This window comes from Nerophis ophidion, linkage group LG07, assembly GCF_033978795.1.
Source record: "Nerophis ophidion isolate RoL-2023_Sa linkage group LG07, RoL_Noph_v1.0, whole genome shotgun sequence".
In the NCBI taxonomy this organism is placed as follows: domain Eukaryota; kingdom Metazoa; phylum Chordata; class Actinopteri; order Syngnathiformes; family Syngnathidae; genus Nerophis; species Nerophis ophidion.
Genome location: NC_084617.1, coordinates 61,171,070 through 61,191,866, shown reverse-complemented (window position 1 = coordinate 61,191,866; position 20,797 = coordinate 61,171,070). Strand labels below are relative to the sequence as shown.

Genomic DNA, 20,797 nt, shown 5'->3' with positions numbered 1-20,797 from the left:
GGCATTGGTTGTGTCTTTGATAGTTTCACTGCTTTGTAAGGGTGTACCGATCCGATATTGCTCGGTCTGATATCAGCAAAAAAACAAGTCGGATTATATCAGCTTGCATCAACAATGTCCGATACAATCAGTCCTGCAGCGCGTTTACTTGAGCAAAGCGACAGTGAAACCTGGAGAGGCATGATTGGGAGGAACGGCCGCCTGGATCTGAAACCGATCACGGCCGCCCGGATCTGAACCTGAGTGGTGTTTTGTTATCGGACTTTTGAGCTCGTCACAGATTGTCCAAAATGAACACTATGTTCAAACATAAGGGTGGCCATATGTGCACTTGGCACCAGGACATCCGAGGCCGCAGTTCGATGATCGATTTTGTACTTGTGTCATCGGATTTGCAGTCTTGTTTTAGACACTCGTGTAAAGAAAGTGGCGGAGCTTTCTGACAATCATCACCTGTTGGTGAGTTGGCTCCGATGATGGGGGAGGTTGCCGGTCAGACCTGGAAGGCCCAAACACATTGTGAAGGTCTGCTGGGAATGTTCAGCAGAGTCTATCGTCGGAGAAAGTTTCAATTCCCACCGCTCAAAAAACTTTGAACATGTCACGAGGGACCATGTTCCGAAAGCCGTCCAGCTGAAGGAGTCCTGTTGGGTCCTTTTGGAGTTCGGGGTAGCAATGGAAAACCACTTCCGGACAGCTTTGAGGCGATTCTGGACCACCATCCGCCGCCTCAAGAGAGGGAAGCAGTGCACTGTTTACACTGTGTATGGTGCGGATGGTGTGCTGCTGACCTCGACTCAGGATGTTATGGATCGGTGGAGAGGAAAAACTTTCAAGTCCTCCTCAATCCCACTTACACGTCTTCCTATGAGGAAGCAATGCCTGGGAAATCTGTGGTGGGCTCTTCTATCTCTGGGGCTGAGGTTGCCGAGGTAGTTTAAGGGCTCCTCGGTGGCAAGGCCCCAGGGGTGGAAGAGATCCGCTCGGAGTTTCCAAAGGCTCTGGATGCTGTGGGACTGTGTTGGGTAACAAGTCTCTGTAACATTGCGTGGACATCGGGGACCATGTCTTTAGATTGGCAGACTGGCTCCTCTCTTTAAGAAGGGGAACCGGAGGGTGCGTTCCAATTATTGTGGGATCACACTCAGCCTTCCTGGTAAGGTCTATTCAGGTGTACTGGAGAGGAGGGTACGCTGAATAGTCCAACCTCGGATTCAGGAGGAGCAATGTGGTTTTGGTCCCGGTCGTAGAATAGTGGACACGCGTTGTAATCTCTGGGTCCTTGAGGGTGCATGGGAGTTTGCCCAACCAGTCTACATGTGCTTTGTGGACTTGAAGAGGGCATTTGACCGTGTCCCTCGGGAAGTCCTGTAGGGAGTGCACAGAGAATATGGGGTATCAGACCATCTGATCGTGGCTGTCCGCTCCCTGTATGATCAGTGTCCAGACTTTGGTCCGCATTGCCGGCAGTATGTCAGACCCGTTTCCAAGGAGGGTTGGACTCCACCAAGGCTGCCCTTTGTCACCGATTCTGTTCATAACTTTTATGGACAGAATTTCTAGGCGCAGTCATGGCGTTGAGGGGATCCGGTTTGGTGGCTAAAGGATTGGGTCTCTGCTTTTTGCAGATGATGTAGTCCTGCTGGCATCATCTGGCTAGGGTCTTCATTTAGCTCTCACTGGATCAGTTTGCAGCAGAGTGTGAAGCGACTGGGACAAGAATCAGCCCCTCCAAGTCAGAGTCCATGGTATAGTATCACGGCACACAAGCTAGACATACATATTAAAAGGTACTTAACTAAACACTATTGCAGTCTGAAACACCACATTGATTATAGTACTAATTAGTCTGCATATTAATTAAATACAAAGATTCCAAGGCAGGAGGTATTCATTAACGAACATGTCCGCATTATTCAATTTACTAAGCCAAAAGCATAATTATGTTGGCCACTCAGTGTCGCCAAAAAAGCCAATTACTACTCCACTTAAACTTAAAGACAGCATATGTACATTCGAAACCGTTAGTAAATACATTGTCCTTTCTCCATACCTAAACTTGTTCTGTTTTAATATTTCCACTTAATCAAGGCTTTTTTGACCTTCTCACTACAAAATAATAGAAGTATGCATGCTTCATACTTCTATCAATCAATCAATGTTTATTCATATAGCCCTAAATCACAAGTGTCTCAAAGGGCTGCACAAACCACTACGACATCTTCGTAAGAACCCATATAAGGACAAGGAAAACACACACTCTTATCAAATTGAATAAAATTTTTTGGGATACTCTATTTCTTTCCTTTCTCGTAACATTTGCAGTGTCGTCTTTTGGAAGATGTACAAAGAAATGCAGACTGCTGTATTTGTTTTTATTTTCAGCTTTATTCAGTACAAAGTCAGTTCAGAGTTTCTAATATTTCTACTGATTGCTTATCAGCTGTGCAGAAGCCTATGTCAATGATGACATACATGTTTGAGTCCTAGTGACTATACATTTTCTTTATGGCACCTTATATTTTTACGCAAGTCACTGCCTTAATAACTGTACACAAGCCCATATTGATATTCAAGATGAAATGGTTAAGTGTTTTATATGTTGAAAATCCAAATCTGTCACAGCAACCAAAACAATGTTCTGTCATTTAACGTGATTAACAACGTCCCACATCCATCTTCATCAATTGGCATCAATATACAGAAATTAAATGCACTTACATTAGGAAATGTATATCTACTTACTGTATTTCTTTTCTAGAAACACACTGTACATGTTACTTAAATGACACGAATGGAAATATTCAGACAGGCTCATTGTGGATTTTGCCTCAAACCATGAAGCAAGTACCGGGTAGATGACAGCAAAAACACATCACTGACACTACATATATGCAGATATCAATGTATTAATAGTAATACAATGTCAGGAGGTTTCTATTAGTTGGAGCATAGCACATCTTAATGTATCTTCACATTTACATATTTAAACGTATTAGGGAAAACCAGTTTAATGACATATCACCGATGTGCAGTTGTAAAAGATATGACATTGTTGCTGTTATGTAAGAAAAAAATAATGTAGGCAAAAATAAATAAAAACCAGCTTATGGCCCGTGTTCAACTCTTCCAAAATACTCAGATTAACACAAAATACACAACTCAGTGGCTACATGGTCGATCATGATAAAGTATTTCAATCTTCCAAAAAAGCTTAAAAAAAAGTGGGATCCCACTGTGCAGCAATGTTTATTTCCATCCGACGACTGCACGCGTGCTCACAAAGTTAAGGCGATACAAACTCCTTCTGTTCTCCGATATAAACTACCTGTACTTTTGTTCATATTGCAGATACGGCGCACATTTTTGGTTCACAGACGGTGGTAACTTAAACAGCAGCTAGAAGGCCAAGATTTCTGGTGACAAAACAACAACAAAAAACAATACGGAGCAAAATACCGTAGACCCATTCCCAATCCTAAAGCTGACTGACGTCAAACTCTTGTCACATTTGTGTTTGAACGTGATGATGGTTCCCATCTTGATCAGGAACTAGTATCGACTGGATACGAGTCAACTGGGATGCCCTGGGGTCAAGATGTGAAGGAGTGCAACCACATTACAACATGTGTGTGAATACACTTACAATGTGACAGAATCTAACGCTGATTGGATGTGGGTGCACGATGACTGCGGGGTAGACACGCTGGACAACAGGGTGCTTGAAAGACGGGGGACATCCAGGCACTGCTTCATTTTCTGCTCAGAAAGAACTGGCGGAGGCCGTGGCAATTCTTTTACCGATGTACACCCTTGAAACACAAAACAAACATGATGTAAACAATAGGGTGGGAAACCTAATAACGACCAGGCAGAGCAAGACATGATCAATTATACCTCTTACGTAGGAAACAAATCTCTCAATAATGTAACACAGAGGTGTCAAACTCAAATACAGAGTGGGCCGAAATGTAAAACTGAACAAAGCCGCGGGCCAAGGTTGAACAAATTCACCTTTTAATAGGGACCCAAACAAGTTTTGCATTGAATATTGAACAAGCAAAGCTTATATAACTTTATGGTGACATGCAAAATCGAGTTTCAAATAATAATAATCATAATTAAAAAATATCAAAGGCATATCTAATAAAATTTAAATAAAAATTGAAATCTTCTTTTCTATTTGCAGCCTTCTGAGGTAAGTATCAAAATAAACTTTTTCCACATACATTTGAAAATAAAATAACAGTAATGAATGAATCAAACATTCAAGCCTTGAAGTAGCAAGAAAAAGTGCATGAACCAAATGTTAATTATTGCTCAGTGTCAGGCTTGCCCCTGACAGTTTGTTTGTGTTCTAGTTTTTTCCTCTGTGTGTAGTATTTCCTGTCAGTGCTCTTATTTTGTTAGTTTCCTGTCTTTCTCCCTGAGCGCTGTTTCCCATCAGCTGCGGCTGATTGGCACCTGGCCATACCTGGTGTCAATCAGCCCGCTCCTATTTTACCTGTTTTTGTCCTCCAGTCAGTGCTGGATTATTGTATTGTCGCTCCTGTCGTGTCGTTGCGGCATAGCCGTAAGATATATTTTGTAGCTTTGTGTAGCTTACTGTCTTTTGTTCCCTGCTTCCAGTTTTGTTTGTTCATAGCCTAGTTTGTTATCCGCCTCGTGCGCGCTTTTTGTTTGTACCCTTTTGTTTGGTTCTCTTCTAGTATTTAAATTAAATCATGTTTTCCTATTCTATGCCTGCCTCCATCTCAGCATCTTGGGGTTCGTCACCAACAAACTCTGAGACTCAGTTTGCTACACTGATTTGCTTTAACACTGAATATGGAACAAACAAAGCTTTTATAACTTAATATAACCTTGAAAAAACAAACAAAAAAACATCAATGGTACATTAATACAATTTTAATAAAAAAAGTAATGCCTCTTTTCTATTTGCAGCCTTCTGAGGTAAATATCAACATTAGGTTGTAGCAGGGGGTGTATATAGTAGCGTCCCGGGAGAGTTAGTGCTGCAAGGGGTTTTGGGTATTTGTTCTGTTGTGTTTATGTTGTGTTATGGTGCGGATGTTCTCCCGAAATGTGTTTGTCATTCTTGTTTGGTGTGGGTTCACAGTGTGACGCATATTTGTAACAGTGTTAAAGTTCTTTATATGGCCACCCTCAGTGTGACCTGTATAGCTGTTGACCAAGTATGCTTTGCATTCACTTGTGTGTGTTAAAGCCGTACATATTATGTGACTGGGCTGGCACACTGTTTGTATGGAGGAAAAGCGGACGTTACGACAGTTTGTTGAGGACGCTGAAGGCAGTGCCTTAAAGGCACGCCCCCAATATTGTTGTCCGGGTGGAAATCGGGAGAATGGTTGCCCCGGGAGATTTCCGGGTGGGGCACTGAAATTCGGGAGGGTCGGCAAGTATGAGTTTTAGCGGTGAATGCAGTGTTACAGCTGCCGGCCAGCTCTAATGGTAATATCATATTGCCCCAAGGGCCAAATGAAATTACACGGCGGGCCAAATTTGTCAGAGTTTGACACCCATGATGTAACATCTACAGATCAGTCCCAGACTGGCAAAATTGCCTGATTATATAGTAGGGGAAAATATGTATGAAGCCTTCAGTGTGAGAAAAAATTGGATATTCCTCCTCTAGCCTCTTAAGGCCCAAGATGTTTGTTTACATGCTTTTTTCATTTCTCTTTGCTATTTGGGCTTGTTGGACCCTAATTAGAATAAAGAACTAAGAATCATCTCTTTATATGATGTACTTAGTCCATAAGTAACAAACATGTCCTTCATGTTTAGTGACAAGCTAATTCTTATTTTTACACTTTTTCCCCCCAAATTCCATTGTATGTTATACTCTTCTGACACCACCAGATAGGAATATAAGTGACCACATAAGGGCCATAAGACCCCAATTCAGTAGTGCACACAATTTTGGAAATAAGAGCTAAAAGGGGCTTTCCATGCTTGTGGCCACTAAGGCCTTTAGAGGTTTTAAGACATGGATATTAAACTAAATTGTTTTGCAGGCCACATTTCCAGAAAGCGAAGGACCGGGGAACTTAACTTCTCCTTTCACTGTTGGTCTTATTTTGTATAATACAGAGAACTAGCGCCTTCTAAAGTAGACTTTTGATATTGGTCATTTTGTTTGTCAGAGTTAGAGGGACGCTCTGCTGTTGATAAAGACCTTCTGCAAGAATGTGAGTCTCTCTGAAGTTTTTTTTTAACTGAACTTGCAGGCCACCAGTTGAATAGCCCAAATGATGAAAAAGAGAGGACCTAAAATCGAACCTTGAGGAACACCACTAGTATAACTAAAAAAGTTGAACAAATGACAACGAAGTGCATCTGTAGTAACCAAGCTACAGCAGCAACACCCTAGAAACATTAATCACGTTCCAAAAAAAATGGTAACTGCCAAAAAAAAGGAGAGAACTAAAAGGAGTGCCTTGAGGAATGCCCCAGTTAGTTAAATCACAAGTTGGGAACTCAGTGTTCTATGTTTGCAAATAAGGGTAAAATGTCAATGCAAAAATCTTCTCATGTGTTTATGGTGGGCCAAGTTGGTCGATAAAACAGGAGCCCTTTAGTGTATTCAAGAATTTGTTGCATAAATGTTTCTCCCAAGTTTTGAACTGAACTCGTGGGCCGGTATGGTGTCAACCCCAGTTCACCATTGATTGATTGATTGATTTAAACTTTTATTAGTAAATTGCACAATTCAGTACATATTCCCTACAATTGACCACTAAATGGTAACACCCGAATAAGTTTTTCAACTTGTTTAAGTCGGGGTCCACGTTAATCAATTCATGGTAATTGAACTAGTTGAACAGTACTGCTATAAAGTTTAAAGATCCCGTCGAATGCTGACATTATGGCACACATTTCATAGTTTGAAACCTAAAAATGACCGCTACGGATAAAACCACCCCAAAAATAGGCACACTAGTTGTTTTGGCAAACTCTACACAAGGCCAAAGCCTTCACCCAAACAGAAGGGCCTCATGTCCAAATGTGAGTTTGGCTCCCATTTTCCCCCAGAGGACAGAACTGGAATCCATCCATCCATCCATTTTCTACCGCTTATTCCGTTTTGGGGTCGCGGGGGGCGCTGGCGCCTATCTCAGCTACAATCGGGCGGAAGGCGGGGTACACCCTGCACAAGTCGCCACCTCATCGCAGGGCCAACACAGATAGACAGACAACATTCACACTCACATTCACACACTAGGGCCAATTTAGTGTTGCCAATCAACCTATCCCCAGGTGCATGTCTTTGGAAGTGGGAGGAAGCCGGAGTATCCGGAGGGAACCCACGCATTCACGGGGAGAACTTGCAAACTCCACACAGAAAGATCCCGAGCCTGGATTTGAACCCAGGACTGCAGGAACTTTGTATTGTGAGGCAGACGCACTAACCCCTCTGCCACCGTGAAGCCCAGAACTGGAATCACATTCAACATTTCCCAACAGTTGAAGGCCATCCAGCATTTAGTAAAGCTCTCGCCTGAAGCAATTAAGTCCACTCCTTTAAGTCTGCAGCTCCAGCTCAGACTTCAGGCCAACAAACACTGCTCTAGGAAAATTTGCCAAATCCAGTAGCATCCAACTGTTTACAGAGACCAGGGTGGCTGACGGTGAGATGACTTATATTACTTTGATGTTTTATTTCATATGTTGAATTTATTTAAATGTTTAAATGCCAAATCTAAGCTGTAAAGGGTCACTTTATGTACTTTTGGAAACACTTTACTTTAAAAAATGGTTTATTGAGCTGTAATTTGTTTATATTGGTCCCTAATTGCTTTTGTATTTTTCCACCTTCTCCAAAGGTTTTTCACCTAACATCTATTTCATGAAAAAAGAGACAATCAAGTCCAAAATAAAAGGTGAAACATATATTTGTCTCATCAGTGTAACCCCTGGTCAAAAAGTCAAATCCCTTTTCAAGATAGAGGGAGAGCACAAACAAACAACTTAACTTGACAGTAGTGATTTTAGGCTTGTTTTCAAAGAAGTTTTATCACATTTTGGAACGCCCACTTTTAGTTAAAAAATGCGGGCGTGCCTGCATTAGCCCGTTGACGGCACCCACAGTGTCGTCAACTCGCATGGCTGCAGTAGTTGTGACCCCAAGATGCAGGAACCGAGAGATCGATGTGCAGGTAAGTGTCTTTTTAATACACTATTAAATCCAAAAAGGTTCAGCAAGGAAGTGCATGAAATGATAGCAGCCACCAGCACTTAGTCGGTAACACTTCAACAGAGGGTCCTTGACATAATCAATCCTCGAGCACTGAGGAACAGGCAAGGCGCGCATAAATAGCCATCTGATTGACAACTGCAACCAGGTGAGCTTGGCCGCAGGGAGACATGCAGGAAATGCAAAAAACAAGATCGCTGACAGGAAACAAACACCAAACAAGGAAACACAAACTGAATTTAAGTGACCGATTGTCACCAACAGAAGACTGGAGGCAATTGTATATCGTGTAGTATGTGTTTTGGTACCATCTTCATCCAGAATCAGGTTATTTTTGCACAGAATTTTAAAGAGGTATCAAATATGTCTGCCAAATGCATTAATGTAGGTTGTAGCAATACAACTAAAAAAGGGGTCAGCCTCCATACATTTTCAAATGATGGGCATTTTATGAAAGAATGGACCTCTACAGTCAAAATGTGTTAGTATTATATTTTGCATCCTCTTCTGAGGTGTTCCTCAAGCTGTTGACGAAATGCTGAAAGAATATGAGGAAACAGACGATGGTGTCTCTAGAAGAGCAGGGAGGTCCGGAAATAAAAATGTTGTTTATTTTTTTTACTCATAATGTTAGCCATATCATTCTTGAAGTAACCATGGTCCAGAGCGACAAAAACGTGCAATTTAGTGACCAAAATAATAGTTTTACATGTCTTTGCCCACACTAATAATGCAGGGAAACGGGTTCCAGTTTTTGCAGATGACGTCACACCAAGAAGTGGTTACATATAGAGTCTAGCGATGGAAAGGAGGCGGTCCAAGTATCAAAAGATTACTCAAAAGATAATTTACATTATGTAAAATACCTGCCAGATAAAATTTTTAAAAGACATGAAGAGAACTTGGTCGTGAAATTTCGGTCATTTGGACACTTTAAACTTCTTACCCGATTCCAAGAGCGAGGATGTGTGAAATGAGAAGAGATGGGATGAAAACTTTCAGGAATTCAGCAGACAATACCCCGCCTTTCTTCATGACGCCACTCTTTCGCATACTAAGGGAAACTGCACGCCGAGGGTGCCTGAAATGGAACTCCCTGCGGAAATAAAAAATACAATCAGCAATCTATAACAATAGATAAAATATAAATAAAAGATGTAAAGTTCGGGGAGCGTTCACTCACTTTGGCGGAATATTTTCTGGCCTGCTGGACCAATCAACCCAATCTACTTCTTTGTTCATGAGGATGTCATCCTCTTTGTCTTTGTCTGTGCCACCTTCTTCTGACTGCAAATGTGAAGGAAAATGACTTGGTTTGAGTTGAAAGGTGAAATGAGCAATGATTAAACAAGTGGAACTTCTACGGTCAAATACCCCCTTGTCTTTAAAGTCGCACAAAGATTCTGCATGTGAACCGTTTGTGTGTAAAATTATATGACTTTGCATTTTTGTTCGGATCTTTGTAATTCTACGGTGAAGGCCATAGAACCGTGATTGGAACTTATTGCCACGTGAAAATAAATGTGTATCTACTTCTGCGTTTAATGTTTGTGACTCACCTCCTAAGCAAAAGCAGTGCTCTCCTTTATTATTACATTGTCACTCTTAAAATGGCCGCTTAATACAATATAAGACAGTTTACTGTTTTTTGATCACAGCAGTTAACATGCCTTATTCTTACTATTACCTATTTTATTGTTGCTTTTACCTTTGGGGCTGTAGGTATCGATTATTTTAGTAACTGAGTATTCTTTCAATTTAATTAATTAATCAGATAAAACACATTATTGCCACAATGCATCATTTTGGGAAATAACTTCAGGTTGTCATTACCTTTTATTTTTTTTCTAATAAATGCACATCATCAACATTGAAATTGCACTTTGAAAATGTGTGTCTTAAAAATAAATAAATAAAAATGATCCACTGTTCATTGCCACACAGATCACGCCACCCACACACCACCGCTCTCATGTGTGCCCTAATAAATCGGCCCTGCGGAAACTGTCTGCATATTATTTAAAATTCCTGGCAAACCATGTCTGTATTTTATCTTTTTTTTATCAGTTAGTGAAGTGAATTATATTTACATAGCGCTTTTCCCTAGTGACTCAAAGCGCTTTACATAGTGAAACCCAATATCTAAGTTACATTTAAACCAGTGTGGGTGGCACTGGGAGCAGGTGGGTAAAGTGTCTTGCCCAAGGACACAACGGCAGTGACTCGGATGGCAGAAGCTGGGATCGAAACTGGAACCCTCGAGTTGCTGGCACGGCCACTCTACCAACCGAGCTGTACCGCCCCAAGTTACACTCCTTTAATGATTAATCGAAGCAACAGAATATAAGTAATAGCTTTTTTCTAATCGGATTGAGCAAATTAGTCGATTAACTTTTCCAGCCCCAATTAACTATTTTGTTGTTACTTATTGCTAATGGAGTCAAACGATTGATTTTTCTTTAAAAAACTCATCTAAATAATCACACTTTTTAATTTTGATCAATCTTGATTAATTTCAGTCAATTGACAGCATGCATTATTAAACTTTAACTTGAAAAACACCATAATTCAACAGAAATGCAATTCTATTGTTAGAATGTAACACACAAACACTTTTTGAATGTTTTACTTATATCTATTTGCTCAAATCGGTAACAGCTTTATCTAAAGCAGTGGTTCTCAAATGGGGGTACGCGTACCCCTGGGGGTACTTGAAGGTATGTGAGATTTTTTTTAAATATTCTAAAAATAGCAACAATTCAAAAATCCTTTATAAATATATTTATTGAATAATACTTTAACAAAATATGAATGTAAGTTCATAAACTGTGAAAAAAAAATACAACAATGCAAAATTTAGTGTTGACAGCTAGATTTTTTTGTGGACATGTACCATAAATATTGATGTTAAAGATTTCTTTTTTGTGAAGAAATGTTTGGAATGAAATCCATGAATCCAGATGGAACTCTATTACAATCCCCAAAGAGGGCACTTTAAGTTGATGATTACTTCTTTGTGTAGAAATCTTTATTCATAATTGAATCACTTGTTTATTTTTCAACAAGTGTTTAGTTATTTTTTATATATTTTTTTCCAAATAGTTCAAGAAAGACCACTACAAATGAGCAATATTTTGCACTGTTATACAATTTAATAAATCAAAAACTGATGACATAGTGCTGTATTTTACTTCTTTATCTCTTTTTTTCAACCAAAAATGCTTTGCTCTGATTAGGGGGTACTTGAATTAAAAACATGTTCACAGGGGGTACATCACTGAAAAAAGGATGAGAACCACTGATCTAAAGTCTAGTCAATCACTCATCTTTGCACTGACTTACGCATTGACCTGATCACTGAATATTAAACAACCAATTTTATGTAAATATCTAAAGGAGTTGCATTATTGATCTGTGTTTATACATGTGACATTTTTGTGATGCATTAACCTCAACAGCCTTAGGTCTAACATTATATTTTTAAAGTAGTTATACTTGATATGACTGTTATGTCATTTACTTATTTATTAATAGAGAATGTTTATGATTTTTAATTACTGAGAAAGCTAAGTACAAAATCCTTATCACTCATTCTTTATCCCTCCATTCCTTATTAGAAAATGGTAACGTGGGACATCTTAAACACAAGTCCGCAAATTATCTGTAACTGCTGAGACACGGAAAAGAGTAAATAAGCTCATCTTCTTCCAACTCCTTTTCAAACATGTTGAATAGTGCAAGTATAGAAATGTGATGTAGTACAATTAACACATTTAAAAAAAGCATGTTGGAAATTACCCTGGAAGATAATCATTTGAGTTCCTTTTTTTTTTTACTGTAGGAGGGTTTTCGACATTCGAACAAATTGGAAGTTGTATTTGACCTTTGAGGTTCTAGTGTATTTTTCAAAAATTGGAATGGGGTATGTGTCATACCTGACTACCTCTTGGACTGGACATGTCCACATCAAAGGTAATCTGACCATCATCCTGTTCAGGACTTGGTGGCCTATGGGGACTGAGTCAGCAGAGTGAGGTTAATATATACAGTATGAATGTACACAATACTGCAAAGCACATTACTTTAGCCTTACCTGTCACACGAGGAGTTACTCGCACTCGATTCGTGCTGCGCATCGAGGAGGATCTTCTCCATGTCTCCATTGTGAATGGAAGAAGACGAGGGAACATGTTCTAGACCTCCAATGAGGGTTTCATCGAGCTCAGGCACCACTTCCAAGGTTTGACTTATGCCAGTGTTTGCATTTAGTTGGTCTTCAGCAGGTGTCGTCTGCAAGGTAGTGTGCACGCCCTGAGCGCCAGTATTTCCGTTCAACTCCAACTCCACCCAAGAGCCTGGGTAAAGAAAATTTGGGTAAATATGACCCATCGTCTGCGATGAGTTGGCGACTTGTCCAGGTTGTACCCCACCTTCTGCCCGATTGTAGCTGAGATAGGCACCAGCGCCCCCCGCGACCCCAAAGGGAATAAGCGGTAGAAAAATGGATGGATGGATGGATGACCCATCGTGTTGAAGTGAAAGACAAAGTCATTTAAAACCTCAGGTCTGTGCAGGTGCATCAGGAGTCTTGACCTGAAGAGTTTTGTCTGTGTTGTGACATTCGCCTGCTCATTGGTTGTATTGTTTATCCTGATGTATAAATGAGTGCATTTGACACTGTACATACAATACTGTCCTTTCAACCCTTCCACAGAGATGCAACATTTCAGCGTTTGGCAAATAATGGTTTGGTGTTTCAGGTGCCCACTTGGCCATTGATACAGTTGAAGGTACTTCTAACAAGGGTGATTCCAACATAATGACTGTTGTTGTGCTGCTAAAGGGCTCTATACTCTGCATCTTAACCTTGGTCATTTTTCCAAACAATACTCAACAGCTAATTTGGACATATTTTATTAAACCTAAAGGGAAAATGTTTTAAGCACAGTAGATCAACTACAAGAAGAAAATATAAAAAAGAAAACTGTAAATATCCCTAGAAAAAAAATTGTGCCAGCTGATTATTTTCTTTAATTATTAGTTTAATCACCATCCATCCATTTTCTACCGGTTGTCCCTTTTGGGGTCGCTGGAGCCTATCTCAGCTACATTCGGGCGGAAGGCGGAGTGCACCCTGGACAAGTCGTCACCTCATCGCAGGGCCAACACAGATAGACAACATTCACACACTAGGGTCAATTTAATTTTGCCAATCAACCTATCCCCAGGTGCATGTTTTTGGAGTTTAATCACACTTTTAAATTTGAATTAATCATGATTAATCATTTGCTTGCATAATTCATATTAACTTAAACAATATCCTAATTTGTGGACACATGCAATTTTATTGTCAGAATGTCATACACAGGAACATGTTTTAATTGTGTTACTTGAATGCACGTCATTTATTTGCTCAGAACTTGGTAACAGTTTTATCTAAAGTACAGTCAAAGTGTAATTTGAAGTGAAATCTGCCAGCAAGCACACAAGTCTCACTCATCATTGCACTGATGTAAGCATGAACCTGATCGCTGACGTTATAGAATCCCTCAGCCTTACAGGTAACAATTTGTGGTTAAAATAAATAAGCATATATAGTAAATAATATTTATGTGATTAATCTGTGTATATACATTATCAATGAGATTATTTTTGTAACGAATCACATTAGTTAATGTCATTTTTTACAGCCTTAAAAAATATGTAGGAAACAATAGCAACTATAGAAAAGCGACACAACATACAGTGCATCCGGAAAGTATCAACAGCGCTTCACTTTTTCCTAGAGGTGTAACGGTACACACACATTTTGGTTCGGTACGTACCTCAGTTTAGAAGTCACGGTTCGGTTAATTTTCGGTACAGTAAGAAAACAACAAAATATAAATGTTTTGGTTATTTATTTACAAAATTTGTAAACACTTGTTATAACATACATATACACACAGGGTTCATTGCCAGGGTTAATGTGGTCAACATATATAAAATAACAACTAAATAAGATAAGGCTCGGAATGGTTTCTTAACAAAACCTTTCTACATATAAAGTGCTTTTTTTATAGATTGAGACTTTTATTAGTAGATTGCACAGTACAGTACATATTCCGTACAATTGACCACTAAATGGTAACACCCCAATACGCTTTTCAACTTGTTTAAGTCGGGGTCCACGTTAATCAACATTAAACTGCCCCCAGTTGTTGCTCAGATGAAATAAAATGACAAAACTTTTCTTCTACATTTAAAAAGTGCAACATTAAACAGTTTCAAGTCAACTCAGCCTCAGATTAACTTTTCTTTCCCCCCCAGCCTGGCTAACTTGGTAGTAAGAGGATATATTGGGTTATTGTTCTTCCACCATAGAAGTGGGTCAAAATCTAGTTTTAATGCAATACAGCAACCCCCCGCGGCCCCGAACGGGACAAGCGGTAGGAAATGGATGGATGGATAGTCTTAAATGTGCTGCTATAAAAACATTGGTTATTGCTTTAGCCCTGCCTGGCTGGCCGAGGATAGGCTGCTTGAATGCGGTGTTTGCACCACGCTCCTCTTTCTCTTCCTTAAAGCGAGCTTGACTTGGGGGTGATGCCTCTTCAAAGGGGTTAGCATATTTGACGTGTTGGCAGAATCATACCCTACTGCTGCTGAACAATGTCGGCAAACCTCCGTCCTCCATTATTTTATCGCACCGCAAAGCCGAAGTGTTCCCAAAAGAGAGATGTTAATGAGATAGGAGGGTCTTCCAACTCTGGCTTTTGCATGTTGTCCTATCCCGGTCGCTGCTAGCCTGCCGTGTGTTGTGCCTCGCTCTGCATTGTTTACACAACTTGCGGTGTGCTACCTAATATGTCCGTGTGAAAACTCGTTCGGTACACCTCCGAACCGAACAGAGACCCCTGTACCGAAACGGTTCAATACAAATACACGTACCGTTACACCCCTACTTTTTTCCACATTTTGTTAGGTTACAGCCTTTTTCCAAAATTAGTCATAAAAATTCTACAGACAATACCTTTATAATGGCAATGTGAATTACATATTTAAAATGTATTAATAATTTAAAAAAAATAATAAATCACATGTTCATAATTAGTATTTACAGCCTTTGGCTCAATACTTTGTGGATGCACCTTTAGCAGCAATTACAGCCTCAAGTCTTTTGAATACAATGCCACAAGCTTGCACACCGATCTTTGGGCAGTTTCACACATTCCTCTTTGTAGCGCCTCTCATGCTCCATCAGGTTGGATGAGAACCGTTGGTTTTCATCCAGTATGTCTCTGTACATTGCTGCATTCATCTTTCCCTCTATCTTGACTAGCCTCCCAGTTGCTGCCGCTGAAAAACATCCCATTGCATTATGCTGCCACCACCATGCTTCACTGTAGGGATGGTATTGGCCTGGTGATGAGCGGTGCCTGGCTTCCTCCACACAATGCCTGGCATTCACGCCAAAGAGTTCAATCTTTGTCTCATCAGACCAGAAAATGTTGTTTCTCATGGTCAGAGAGTATTTCAGGTTCATTTCGGCAAACTTATTACTTAGAAATGAATTCCGTCTGGCCACTATACCGTACAGGCCTGATTGATGGAGTGCTGCAAAGATGGTTGTCCTTCAGAAAGGTTCTCCTCTCTCCAGAGAGGCCTGCTGTAGGTCTGACAGAACGACCATCGGGTTCTTGGTCACCTCCCTGACTAGACTAAGATGAATGCAGCAATGTACAGAGATATCCCGGATCCATCCAATCTGATGGAGTTTGAGAGGTGCTGCAAAGACGAATGGGCAAAGAGGAAAGTGGGCCAAGCTTGTGTCATCGTATTGAAAAAGACTAAAGGCAGTAATTGCTGCTAAAGGTGCATCAACAAAGTAATTTGTTGGCAGAGGTGTCCCTACTTTGCATCACAATAGAACAACCTCATTCTTGTGTGGCCAGGCGACCCTCCCGCTGAGGATGGTTTGGGTTTTGGCACCAAGCGTCCATACTAAACTGAAAAAGCCTGCTCAGATGAGGCCAAAACTGAACGTCCAGTTTTGACCGATTGAATGCGCTGAGAACGTAATCATACGTGAAGAAAATTTGAACAGTTTTAACGTGAAATTATATTAAAAGGTAAAAAACACAATCACGCCAAAAACATCAAGTCCTACCCTGGACCCTGAAGACAAAGGACCATAATTACAAATGTTGAGGGAGATTCCATCCTAATTACTGCTGTTGTGTTGGCAAAGGTGTCACTTAATATTGGCTTTGCACCATGTAAAGGTGACAAATAGGCAAAGGGACATAATTATAAATAACAAGAGGGATTTAATTCTAATGACTGCTGTTGGGTTGGCAGAAGTGTCACTCCTTTGCATCTTAACAGCTGTTTTACACCAACATAGGGGAAAACTGTTCTTGTCTGGGGATAGGGTTTTGGCACCAAGCGCTCAGAGTAGATCTAAGGAGGTGAAACCTGAAAGTCCAGTTGCAATCGATTGAATATCCTGAGTCATACCAAAGACTATAAAAATGAGACACATTGCCTCCCTGCCCTGCACTCAGCATCAGGGATTGGAATTGGGGGTTAAATCACCAAAAATTATTCCCAGGCGCGGCACCGCTGCTGCCCACTGCTCCCCTCACCTCCCAGGGGGTGTTCAAGAGTGATGGGTCAATTGGAGAGAATAACTTCACCACACCTAGTGTGTGTGTGACAATCATTGGTACTTTAACTTAACAAATATTGCTTTATGGATGTGACAGTGAAATGGCCAGGCGGCGTGCACAACGCCCGCATCTTCGTTAACTCCGCCATCAGCCTGCAGCTGAAAGATGGAACCATCTCCTCGTGTCCCAAACAACTGCTAGAAGATGAAGATCTGCTACCTGTTTTTCTTTGGGGTGACCCAGCTTATCTCATGACGCCATTTCTCACGAAAGAATACCCCAACGGCGCAGTCAACCCACAACAACAATACTTTGGGTATTCTCTGTCTAGATTAATTGTTGTAAAATGTTCTTAATCACATTGTTTACGTGTCCAATAAAGATTTGGATCATTTATGATGTCTCAGGTGTGATTCACTACAATAGACACACTGGATTTTAGTTTGTTGAAATACCACAACACTGGATACATTTTTAATTTAAAAACTTGGGACACAAAACACAGCAAACAAATGTAACAATATCCATCCATTTTCTACCGCTTGTCCCGTTCGGGGTCGCGGGGAGTGCTGGAGCCTATCACAGCTACATTCGGGCGGAAGGCGGGGTGCACCCTGGACAAGTCGCCACCTCAACACAGATAGACAACATTCACTACACACTACAACATAGCTCTTTTAAATAACTTCACAGTGAAGTAAAGTCAACTACTGGAGAGCAGATGGCATACTTGCCAACCTTGACACCTCTGAATTTGTGAGATGGGGGGAGTGGGCTGGTGTTGAGGTGGGCAGGGTTTGGTGGCATATGGGTGTATATTGTAGCGTCCCGGAAGAGTATGTGCTGCAAGGAGTTCTGGGTACTTGTAATGTTGTGTTTATGTTGTGTTACGGTGCGGAGGGCTTCCTGAAATGTGTTTGTCATTCTTGTTTGGTGTGGCATATGGGTGTATATTGTAGCGTCCCGGAAGAGTATGTGCTGCAAGGAGTTCTGGGTACTTGTAATGTTGTGTTTATGTTGTGTTACGGTGCGGAGGGCTTCCTGAAATGTGTTTGTCATTCTTGTTTGGTGTGGGTTCACAGTGTGGTGCAGATTTGTCATACTTGCCAATCCTCACGATTTTTCTGTGAGACTCCCGGATTTCAGTTCCCCCCTGCCCCCGAAAATGTCCAGGGGTAATCATTCTCCCGAGTTTCTCCCGATTTCCACCCGGACAACAATATTGGGGCGTGCCTTAAAGACACTGCCTTTAGCGTCCACTTTACCTCTTGCAGTACTAACTCTTCCGGGATGCTACAATATACACCCCTACGACCACCAAATTCCCCCCCAATCTCCCGAATTCGGAGGTCTCAAGGTTGCCAAGTAGGGCTGCGAATATTTGGGTGTCTCATGATTCGATTCAATATCGATTTTTGGGGTCGCGATTCGATTACATATCGATTTTTTCGATTCAAAAACGATATTTTTCCGATTCAAAACGATTCTGTATTCATTCAATACATAGGATTTCAGCAGGATCAACCCCAGTCTGCTAACATGCTAGCAGAGTAGTAGATTTTTTTTAAAAAGCTTTTATAATTGTAAAGGACAATGTTTTACCAACTGATTGCAATAATGTAAATTTGTTTTAACTATTAAACGAACCAAAAATATGACTTATTTTATCTTTGTGAAAACATTGGACACAGTGTGTTGTCAAGCTTATGAGATGTGAGGCAAGTCTAAGCCACTGTGATACTATTCTTTTTTTTAATTTTTATAAATGTGTAATTATAATGTCAATGAGGGATTTTTAATCACTTCTATGCTGAAATTATAATTAATATTGATACTGTTGTTGATAATATTCATTTTTGTTTCACTACTTATGGTCAGTTATGTGTCATGTTTGTGTCTCCTCTCAATGAGTGTTGCTGGGTCAGGTTTGGTTTTGGAATTGGATTGCATTGTTATGGTATTGCTGTGTAAAAAAAACTAAAAAAAAAAAAAAGGATAAAAATAAAAAAAAAAGACAATCGATTCTGAATCGCACAACGTGAGAATCGCAATTCGTATTCGAATCAATTTTTTTCCCACACCCCTATTGGCAAGTATATTAGTAACAGTGTTAAAGTTGTTAATAGGGCCACCCTCAGTGTGACCTGTACGGCTGTTGACCAAGTATGCATTGCATTCACTAAGTATGTCAGAAAAAGTCGCATGCTGTTTGTATGGAGAAACAGTGCCCTAAATACTATTGTTTGGGTGAAAATAGGGAGAAATTCAGGAGAAGGATTGCCCCGGGAGATTTTCAGGAGGGGCACTAAAATTCGGGAGTCTCCCTGAAAAATCGGGAGGGTTGGCATGTATGACAGATGGAGACTTTTTTTCGCGCAGGCGTACTAGGTGGGGCCGGGGGTCTTAAACGGTGGCATTGTTGTGTGTGGACATGTAGACTTTTTTTACTTTTTTCGCGCATGCGTACTAGGTGGGGCCGGGGGTCTTAAACGGTGGCATTGTTGTGTGTGGACATGTTATTCACCCTGAATAACCTTAGCCCGCTCAGTGTAAACGGGGCCTTAGACAAACTGTACAGTCCAGTTTAAAACACGTATAATTTCACCTTGGACCCTGAAGAGTTTAAAGTACGTGTGATGTTGTGTTGAAAATATCTGCACTGCATCAACGTTCATGTTTGTGCCACTGCCCCACTAACAGCGAGACCATGTTTTTTTCTCTCTCTCCAGCATGTGTTATGCAATCCATTTGGACCGAACACAGGATGATGAATATTTACACGATACACCGTTTTTCGTCCGACTAAAAATAGATCTCAATCGCTATACGTAAACAATTCAACGGCGTGTCCATTTTTTACTGGCGTCAACAATACAAGTCGCTGTTGCGTAACAGACGGACACGTCAGTGTTCCAGCTGTGATTCAGCTTTTTTTTTTTTTAGTAAAATATGTCAGATTTATACTCTTGGACATAGGCGGGAAAATTAAGATGTGTTTTTATTACGTTTCGACAATTCGATAACTGTTGCCACTAACATCATATTTGAACATTTCTTGCAAAAAGGAACATTTTAAATACTGCATTTTGTTAAACAACAATAAAAACCTCATAGTATTTACAGATGGAAAATACTTTATTCGATAAAAAAAGCATAGCATACGATCGTCTTTTTTTTTTGTCTCGAGTTGTTTTTATTTTCCTCAGAGCCCGCCTAGCAGCAAGTTAGCTACGTGATTGGCTGCCATTCCCGTCACTCAAACAATCGGTAAATTCTATTGGCTATTTTGCAGCAACGTCAATCTACGTCACACTCGACCCCTCCGAAAGGATCAGAAAACGGTTTTTTATCTCGAATAACTTTAACACGAATGTTTACGTAACTGTTGTAGTCAAAACTCAGAAGTTCTGAGAAGAACATATAATATAGAATAATGCTGACGAAAGCGGATAAACATAGACGACGTTACGTACCGTGTAGTCCGGGCTCTTCGTTATTGTTTTGTTGAGCAGAAGCGGTGGACATGTTGACTACTCAGTTTTAGTTTAGGCTGTATCAACAAGATCAGGCAGTGCGCATGCGCGGAGTCTGACCATGCACCTACGTCTACTGTGATGACAAATGTCAAACAAGGACTGACAAAAGCACACGGCTTACGTGATAAGGGGAGCCACATTGTGTAAGTCATTGTCGTGGATTTGTAAGATTCCAAAAAGAAAATGCATTTTTAAAATGTATGTTTTTGTAGACCTACCAAGATGATACCCTGACAGTCTATACCAGGGGTCCCCAAACTTTTTGACTAGGGGGGCCTCATTGGGTTAAAAAAAAAAAATTGGCCGGGGCTGGGCTGGGCTGGACTCTACGTGTGTGTGAAGACTTTTATTTATTTAAATATGTATGGGGTGGGAAAATGCATTTTTAGACA

General features: G+C 40.5%; 1 protein-coding gene across 1 annotated transcript; it reads right to left on the bottom strand.

The window, feature by feature from the left end:
- Nucleotides 1-2,368: 2,368 nt before the first annotated feature.
- On the bottom strand, nt 2,369-20,493 carry bnip3la (BCL2 interacting protein 3 like a). Its single transcript, XM_061906762.1, has 6 exons — nt 20,343-20,493; nt 12,312-12,573; nt 12,154-12,235; nt 9,402-9,505; nt 9,165-9,314; nt 2,369-3,812 (listed from the first exon to the last, which is right to left on the bottom strand). Exons 1-6 carry the CDS (start codon nt 20,392-20,394, stop codon nt 3,764-3,766), a joined length of 699 nt encoding a protein of 232 aa, XP_061762746.1. The 5' UTR covers nt 20,395-20,493; the 3' UTR covers nt 2,369-3,763.
- Between the last annotated feature and the right edge of the window lie 304 nt (nt 20,494-20,797).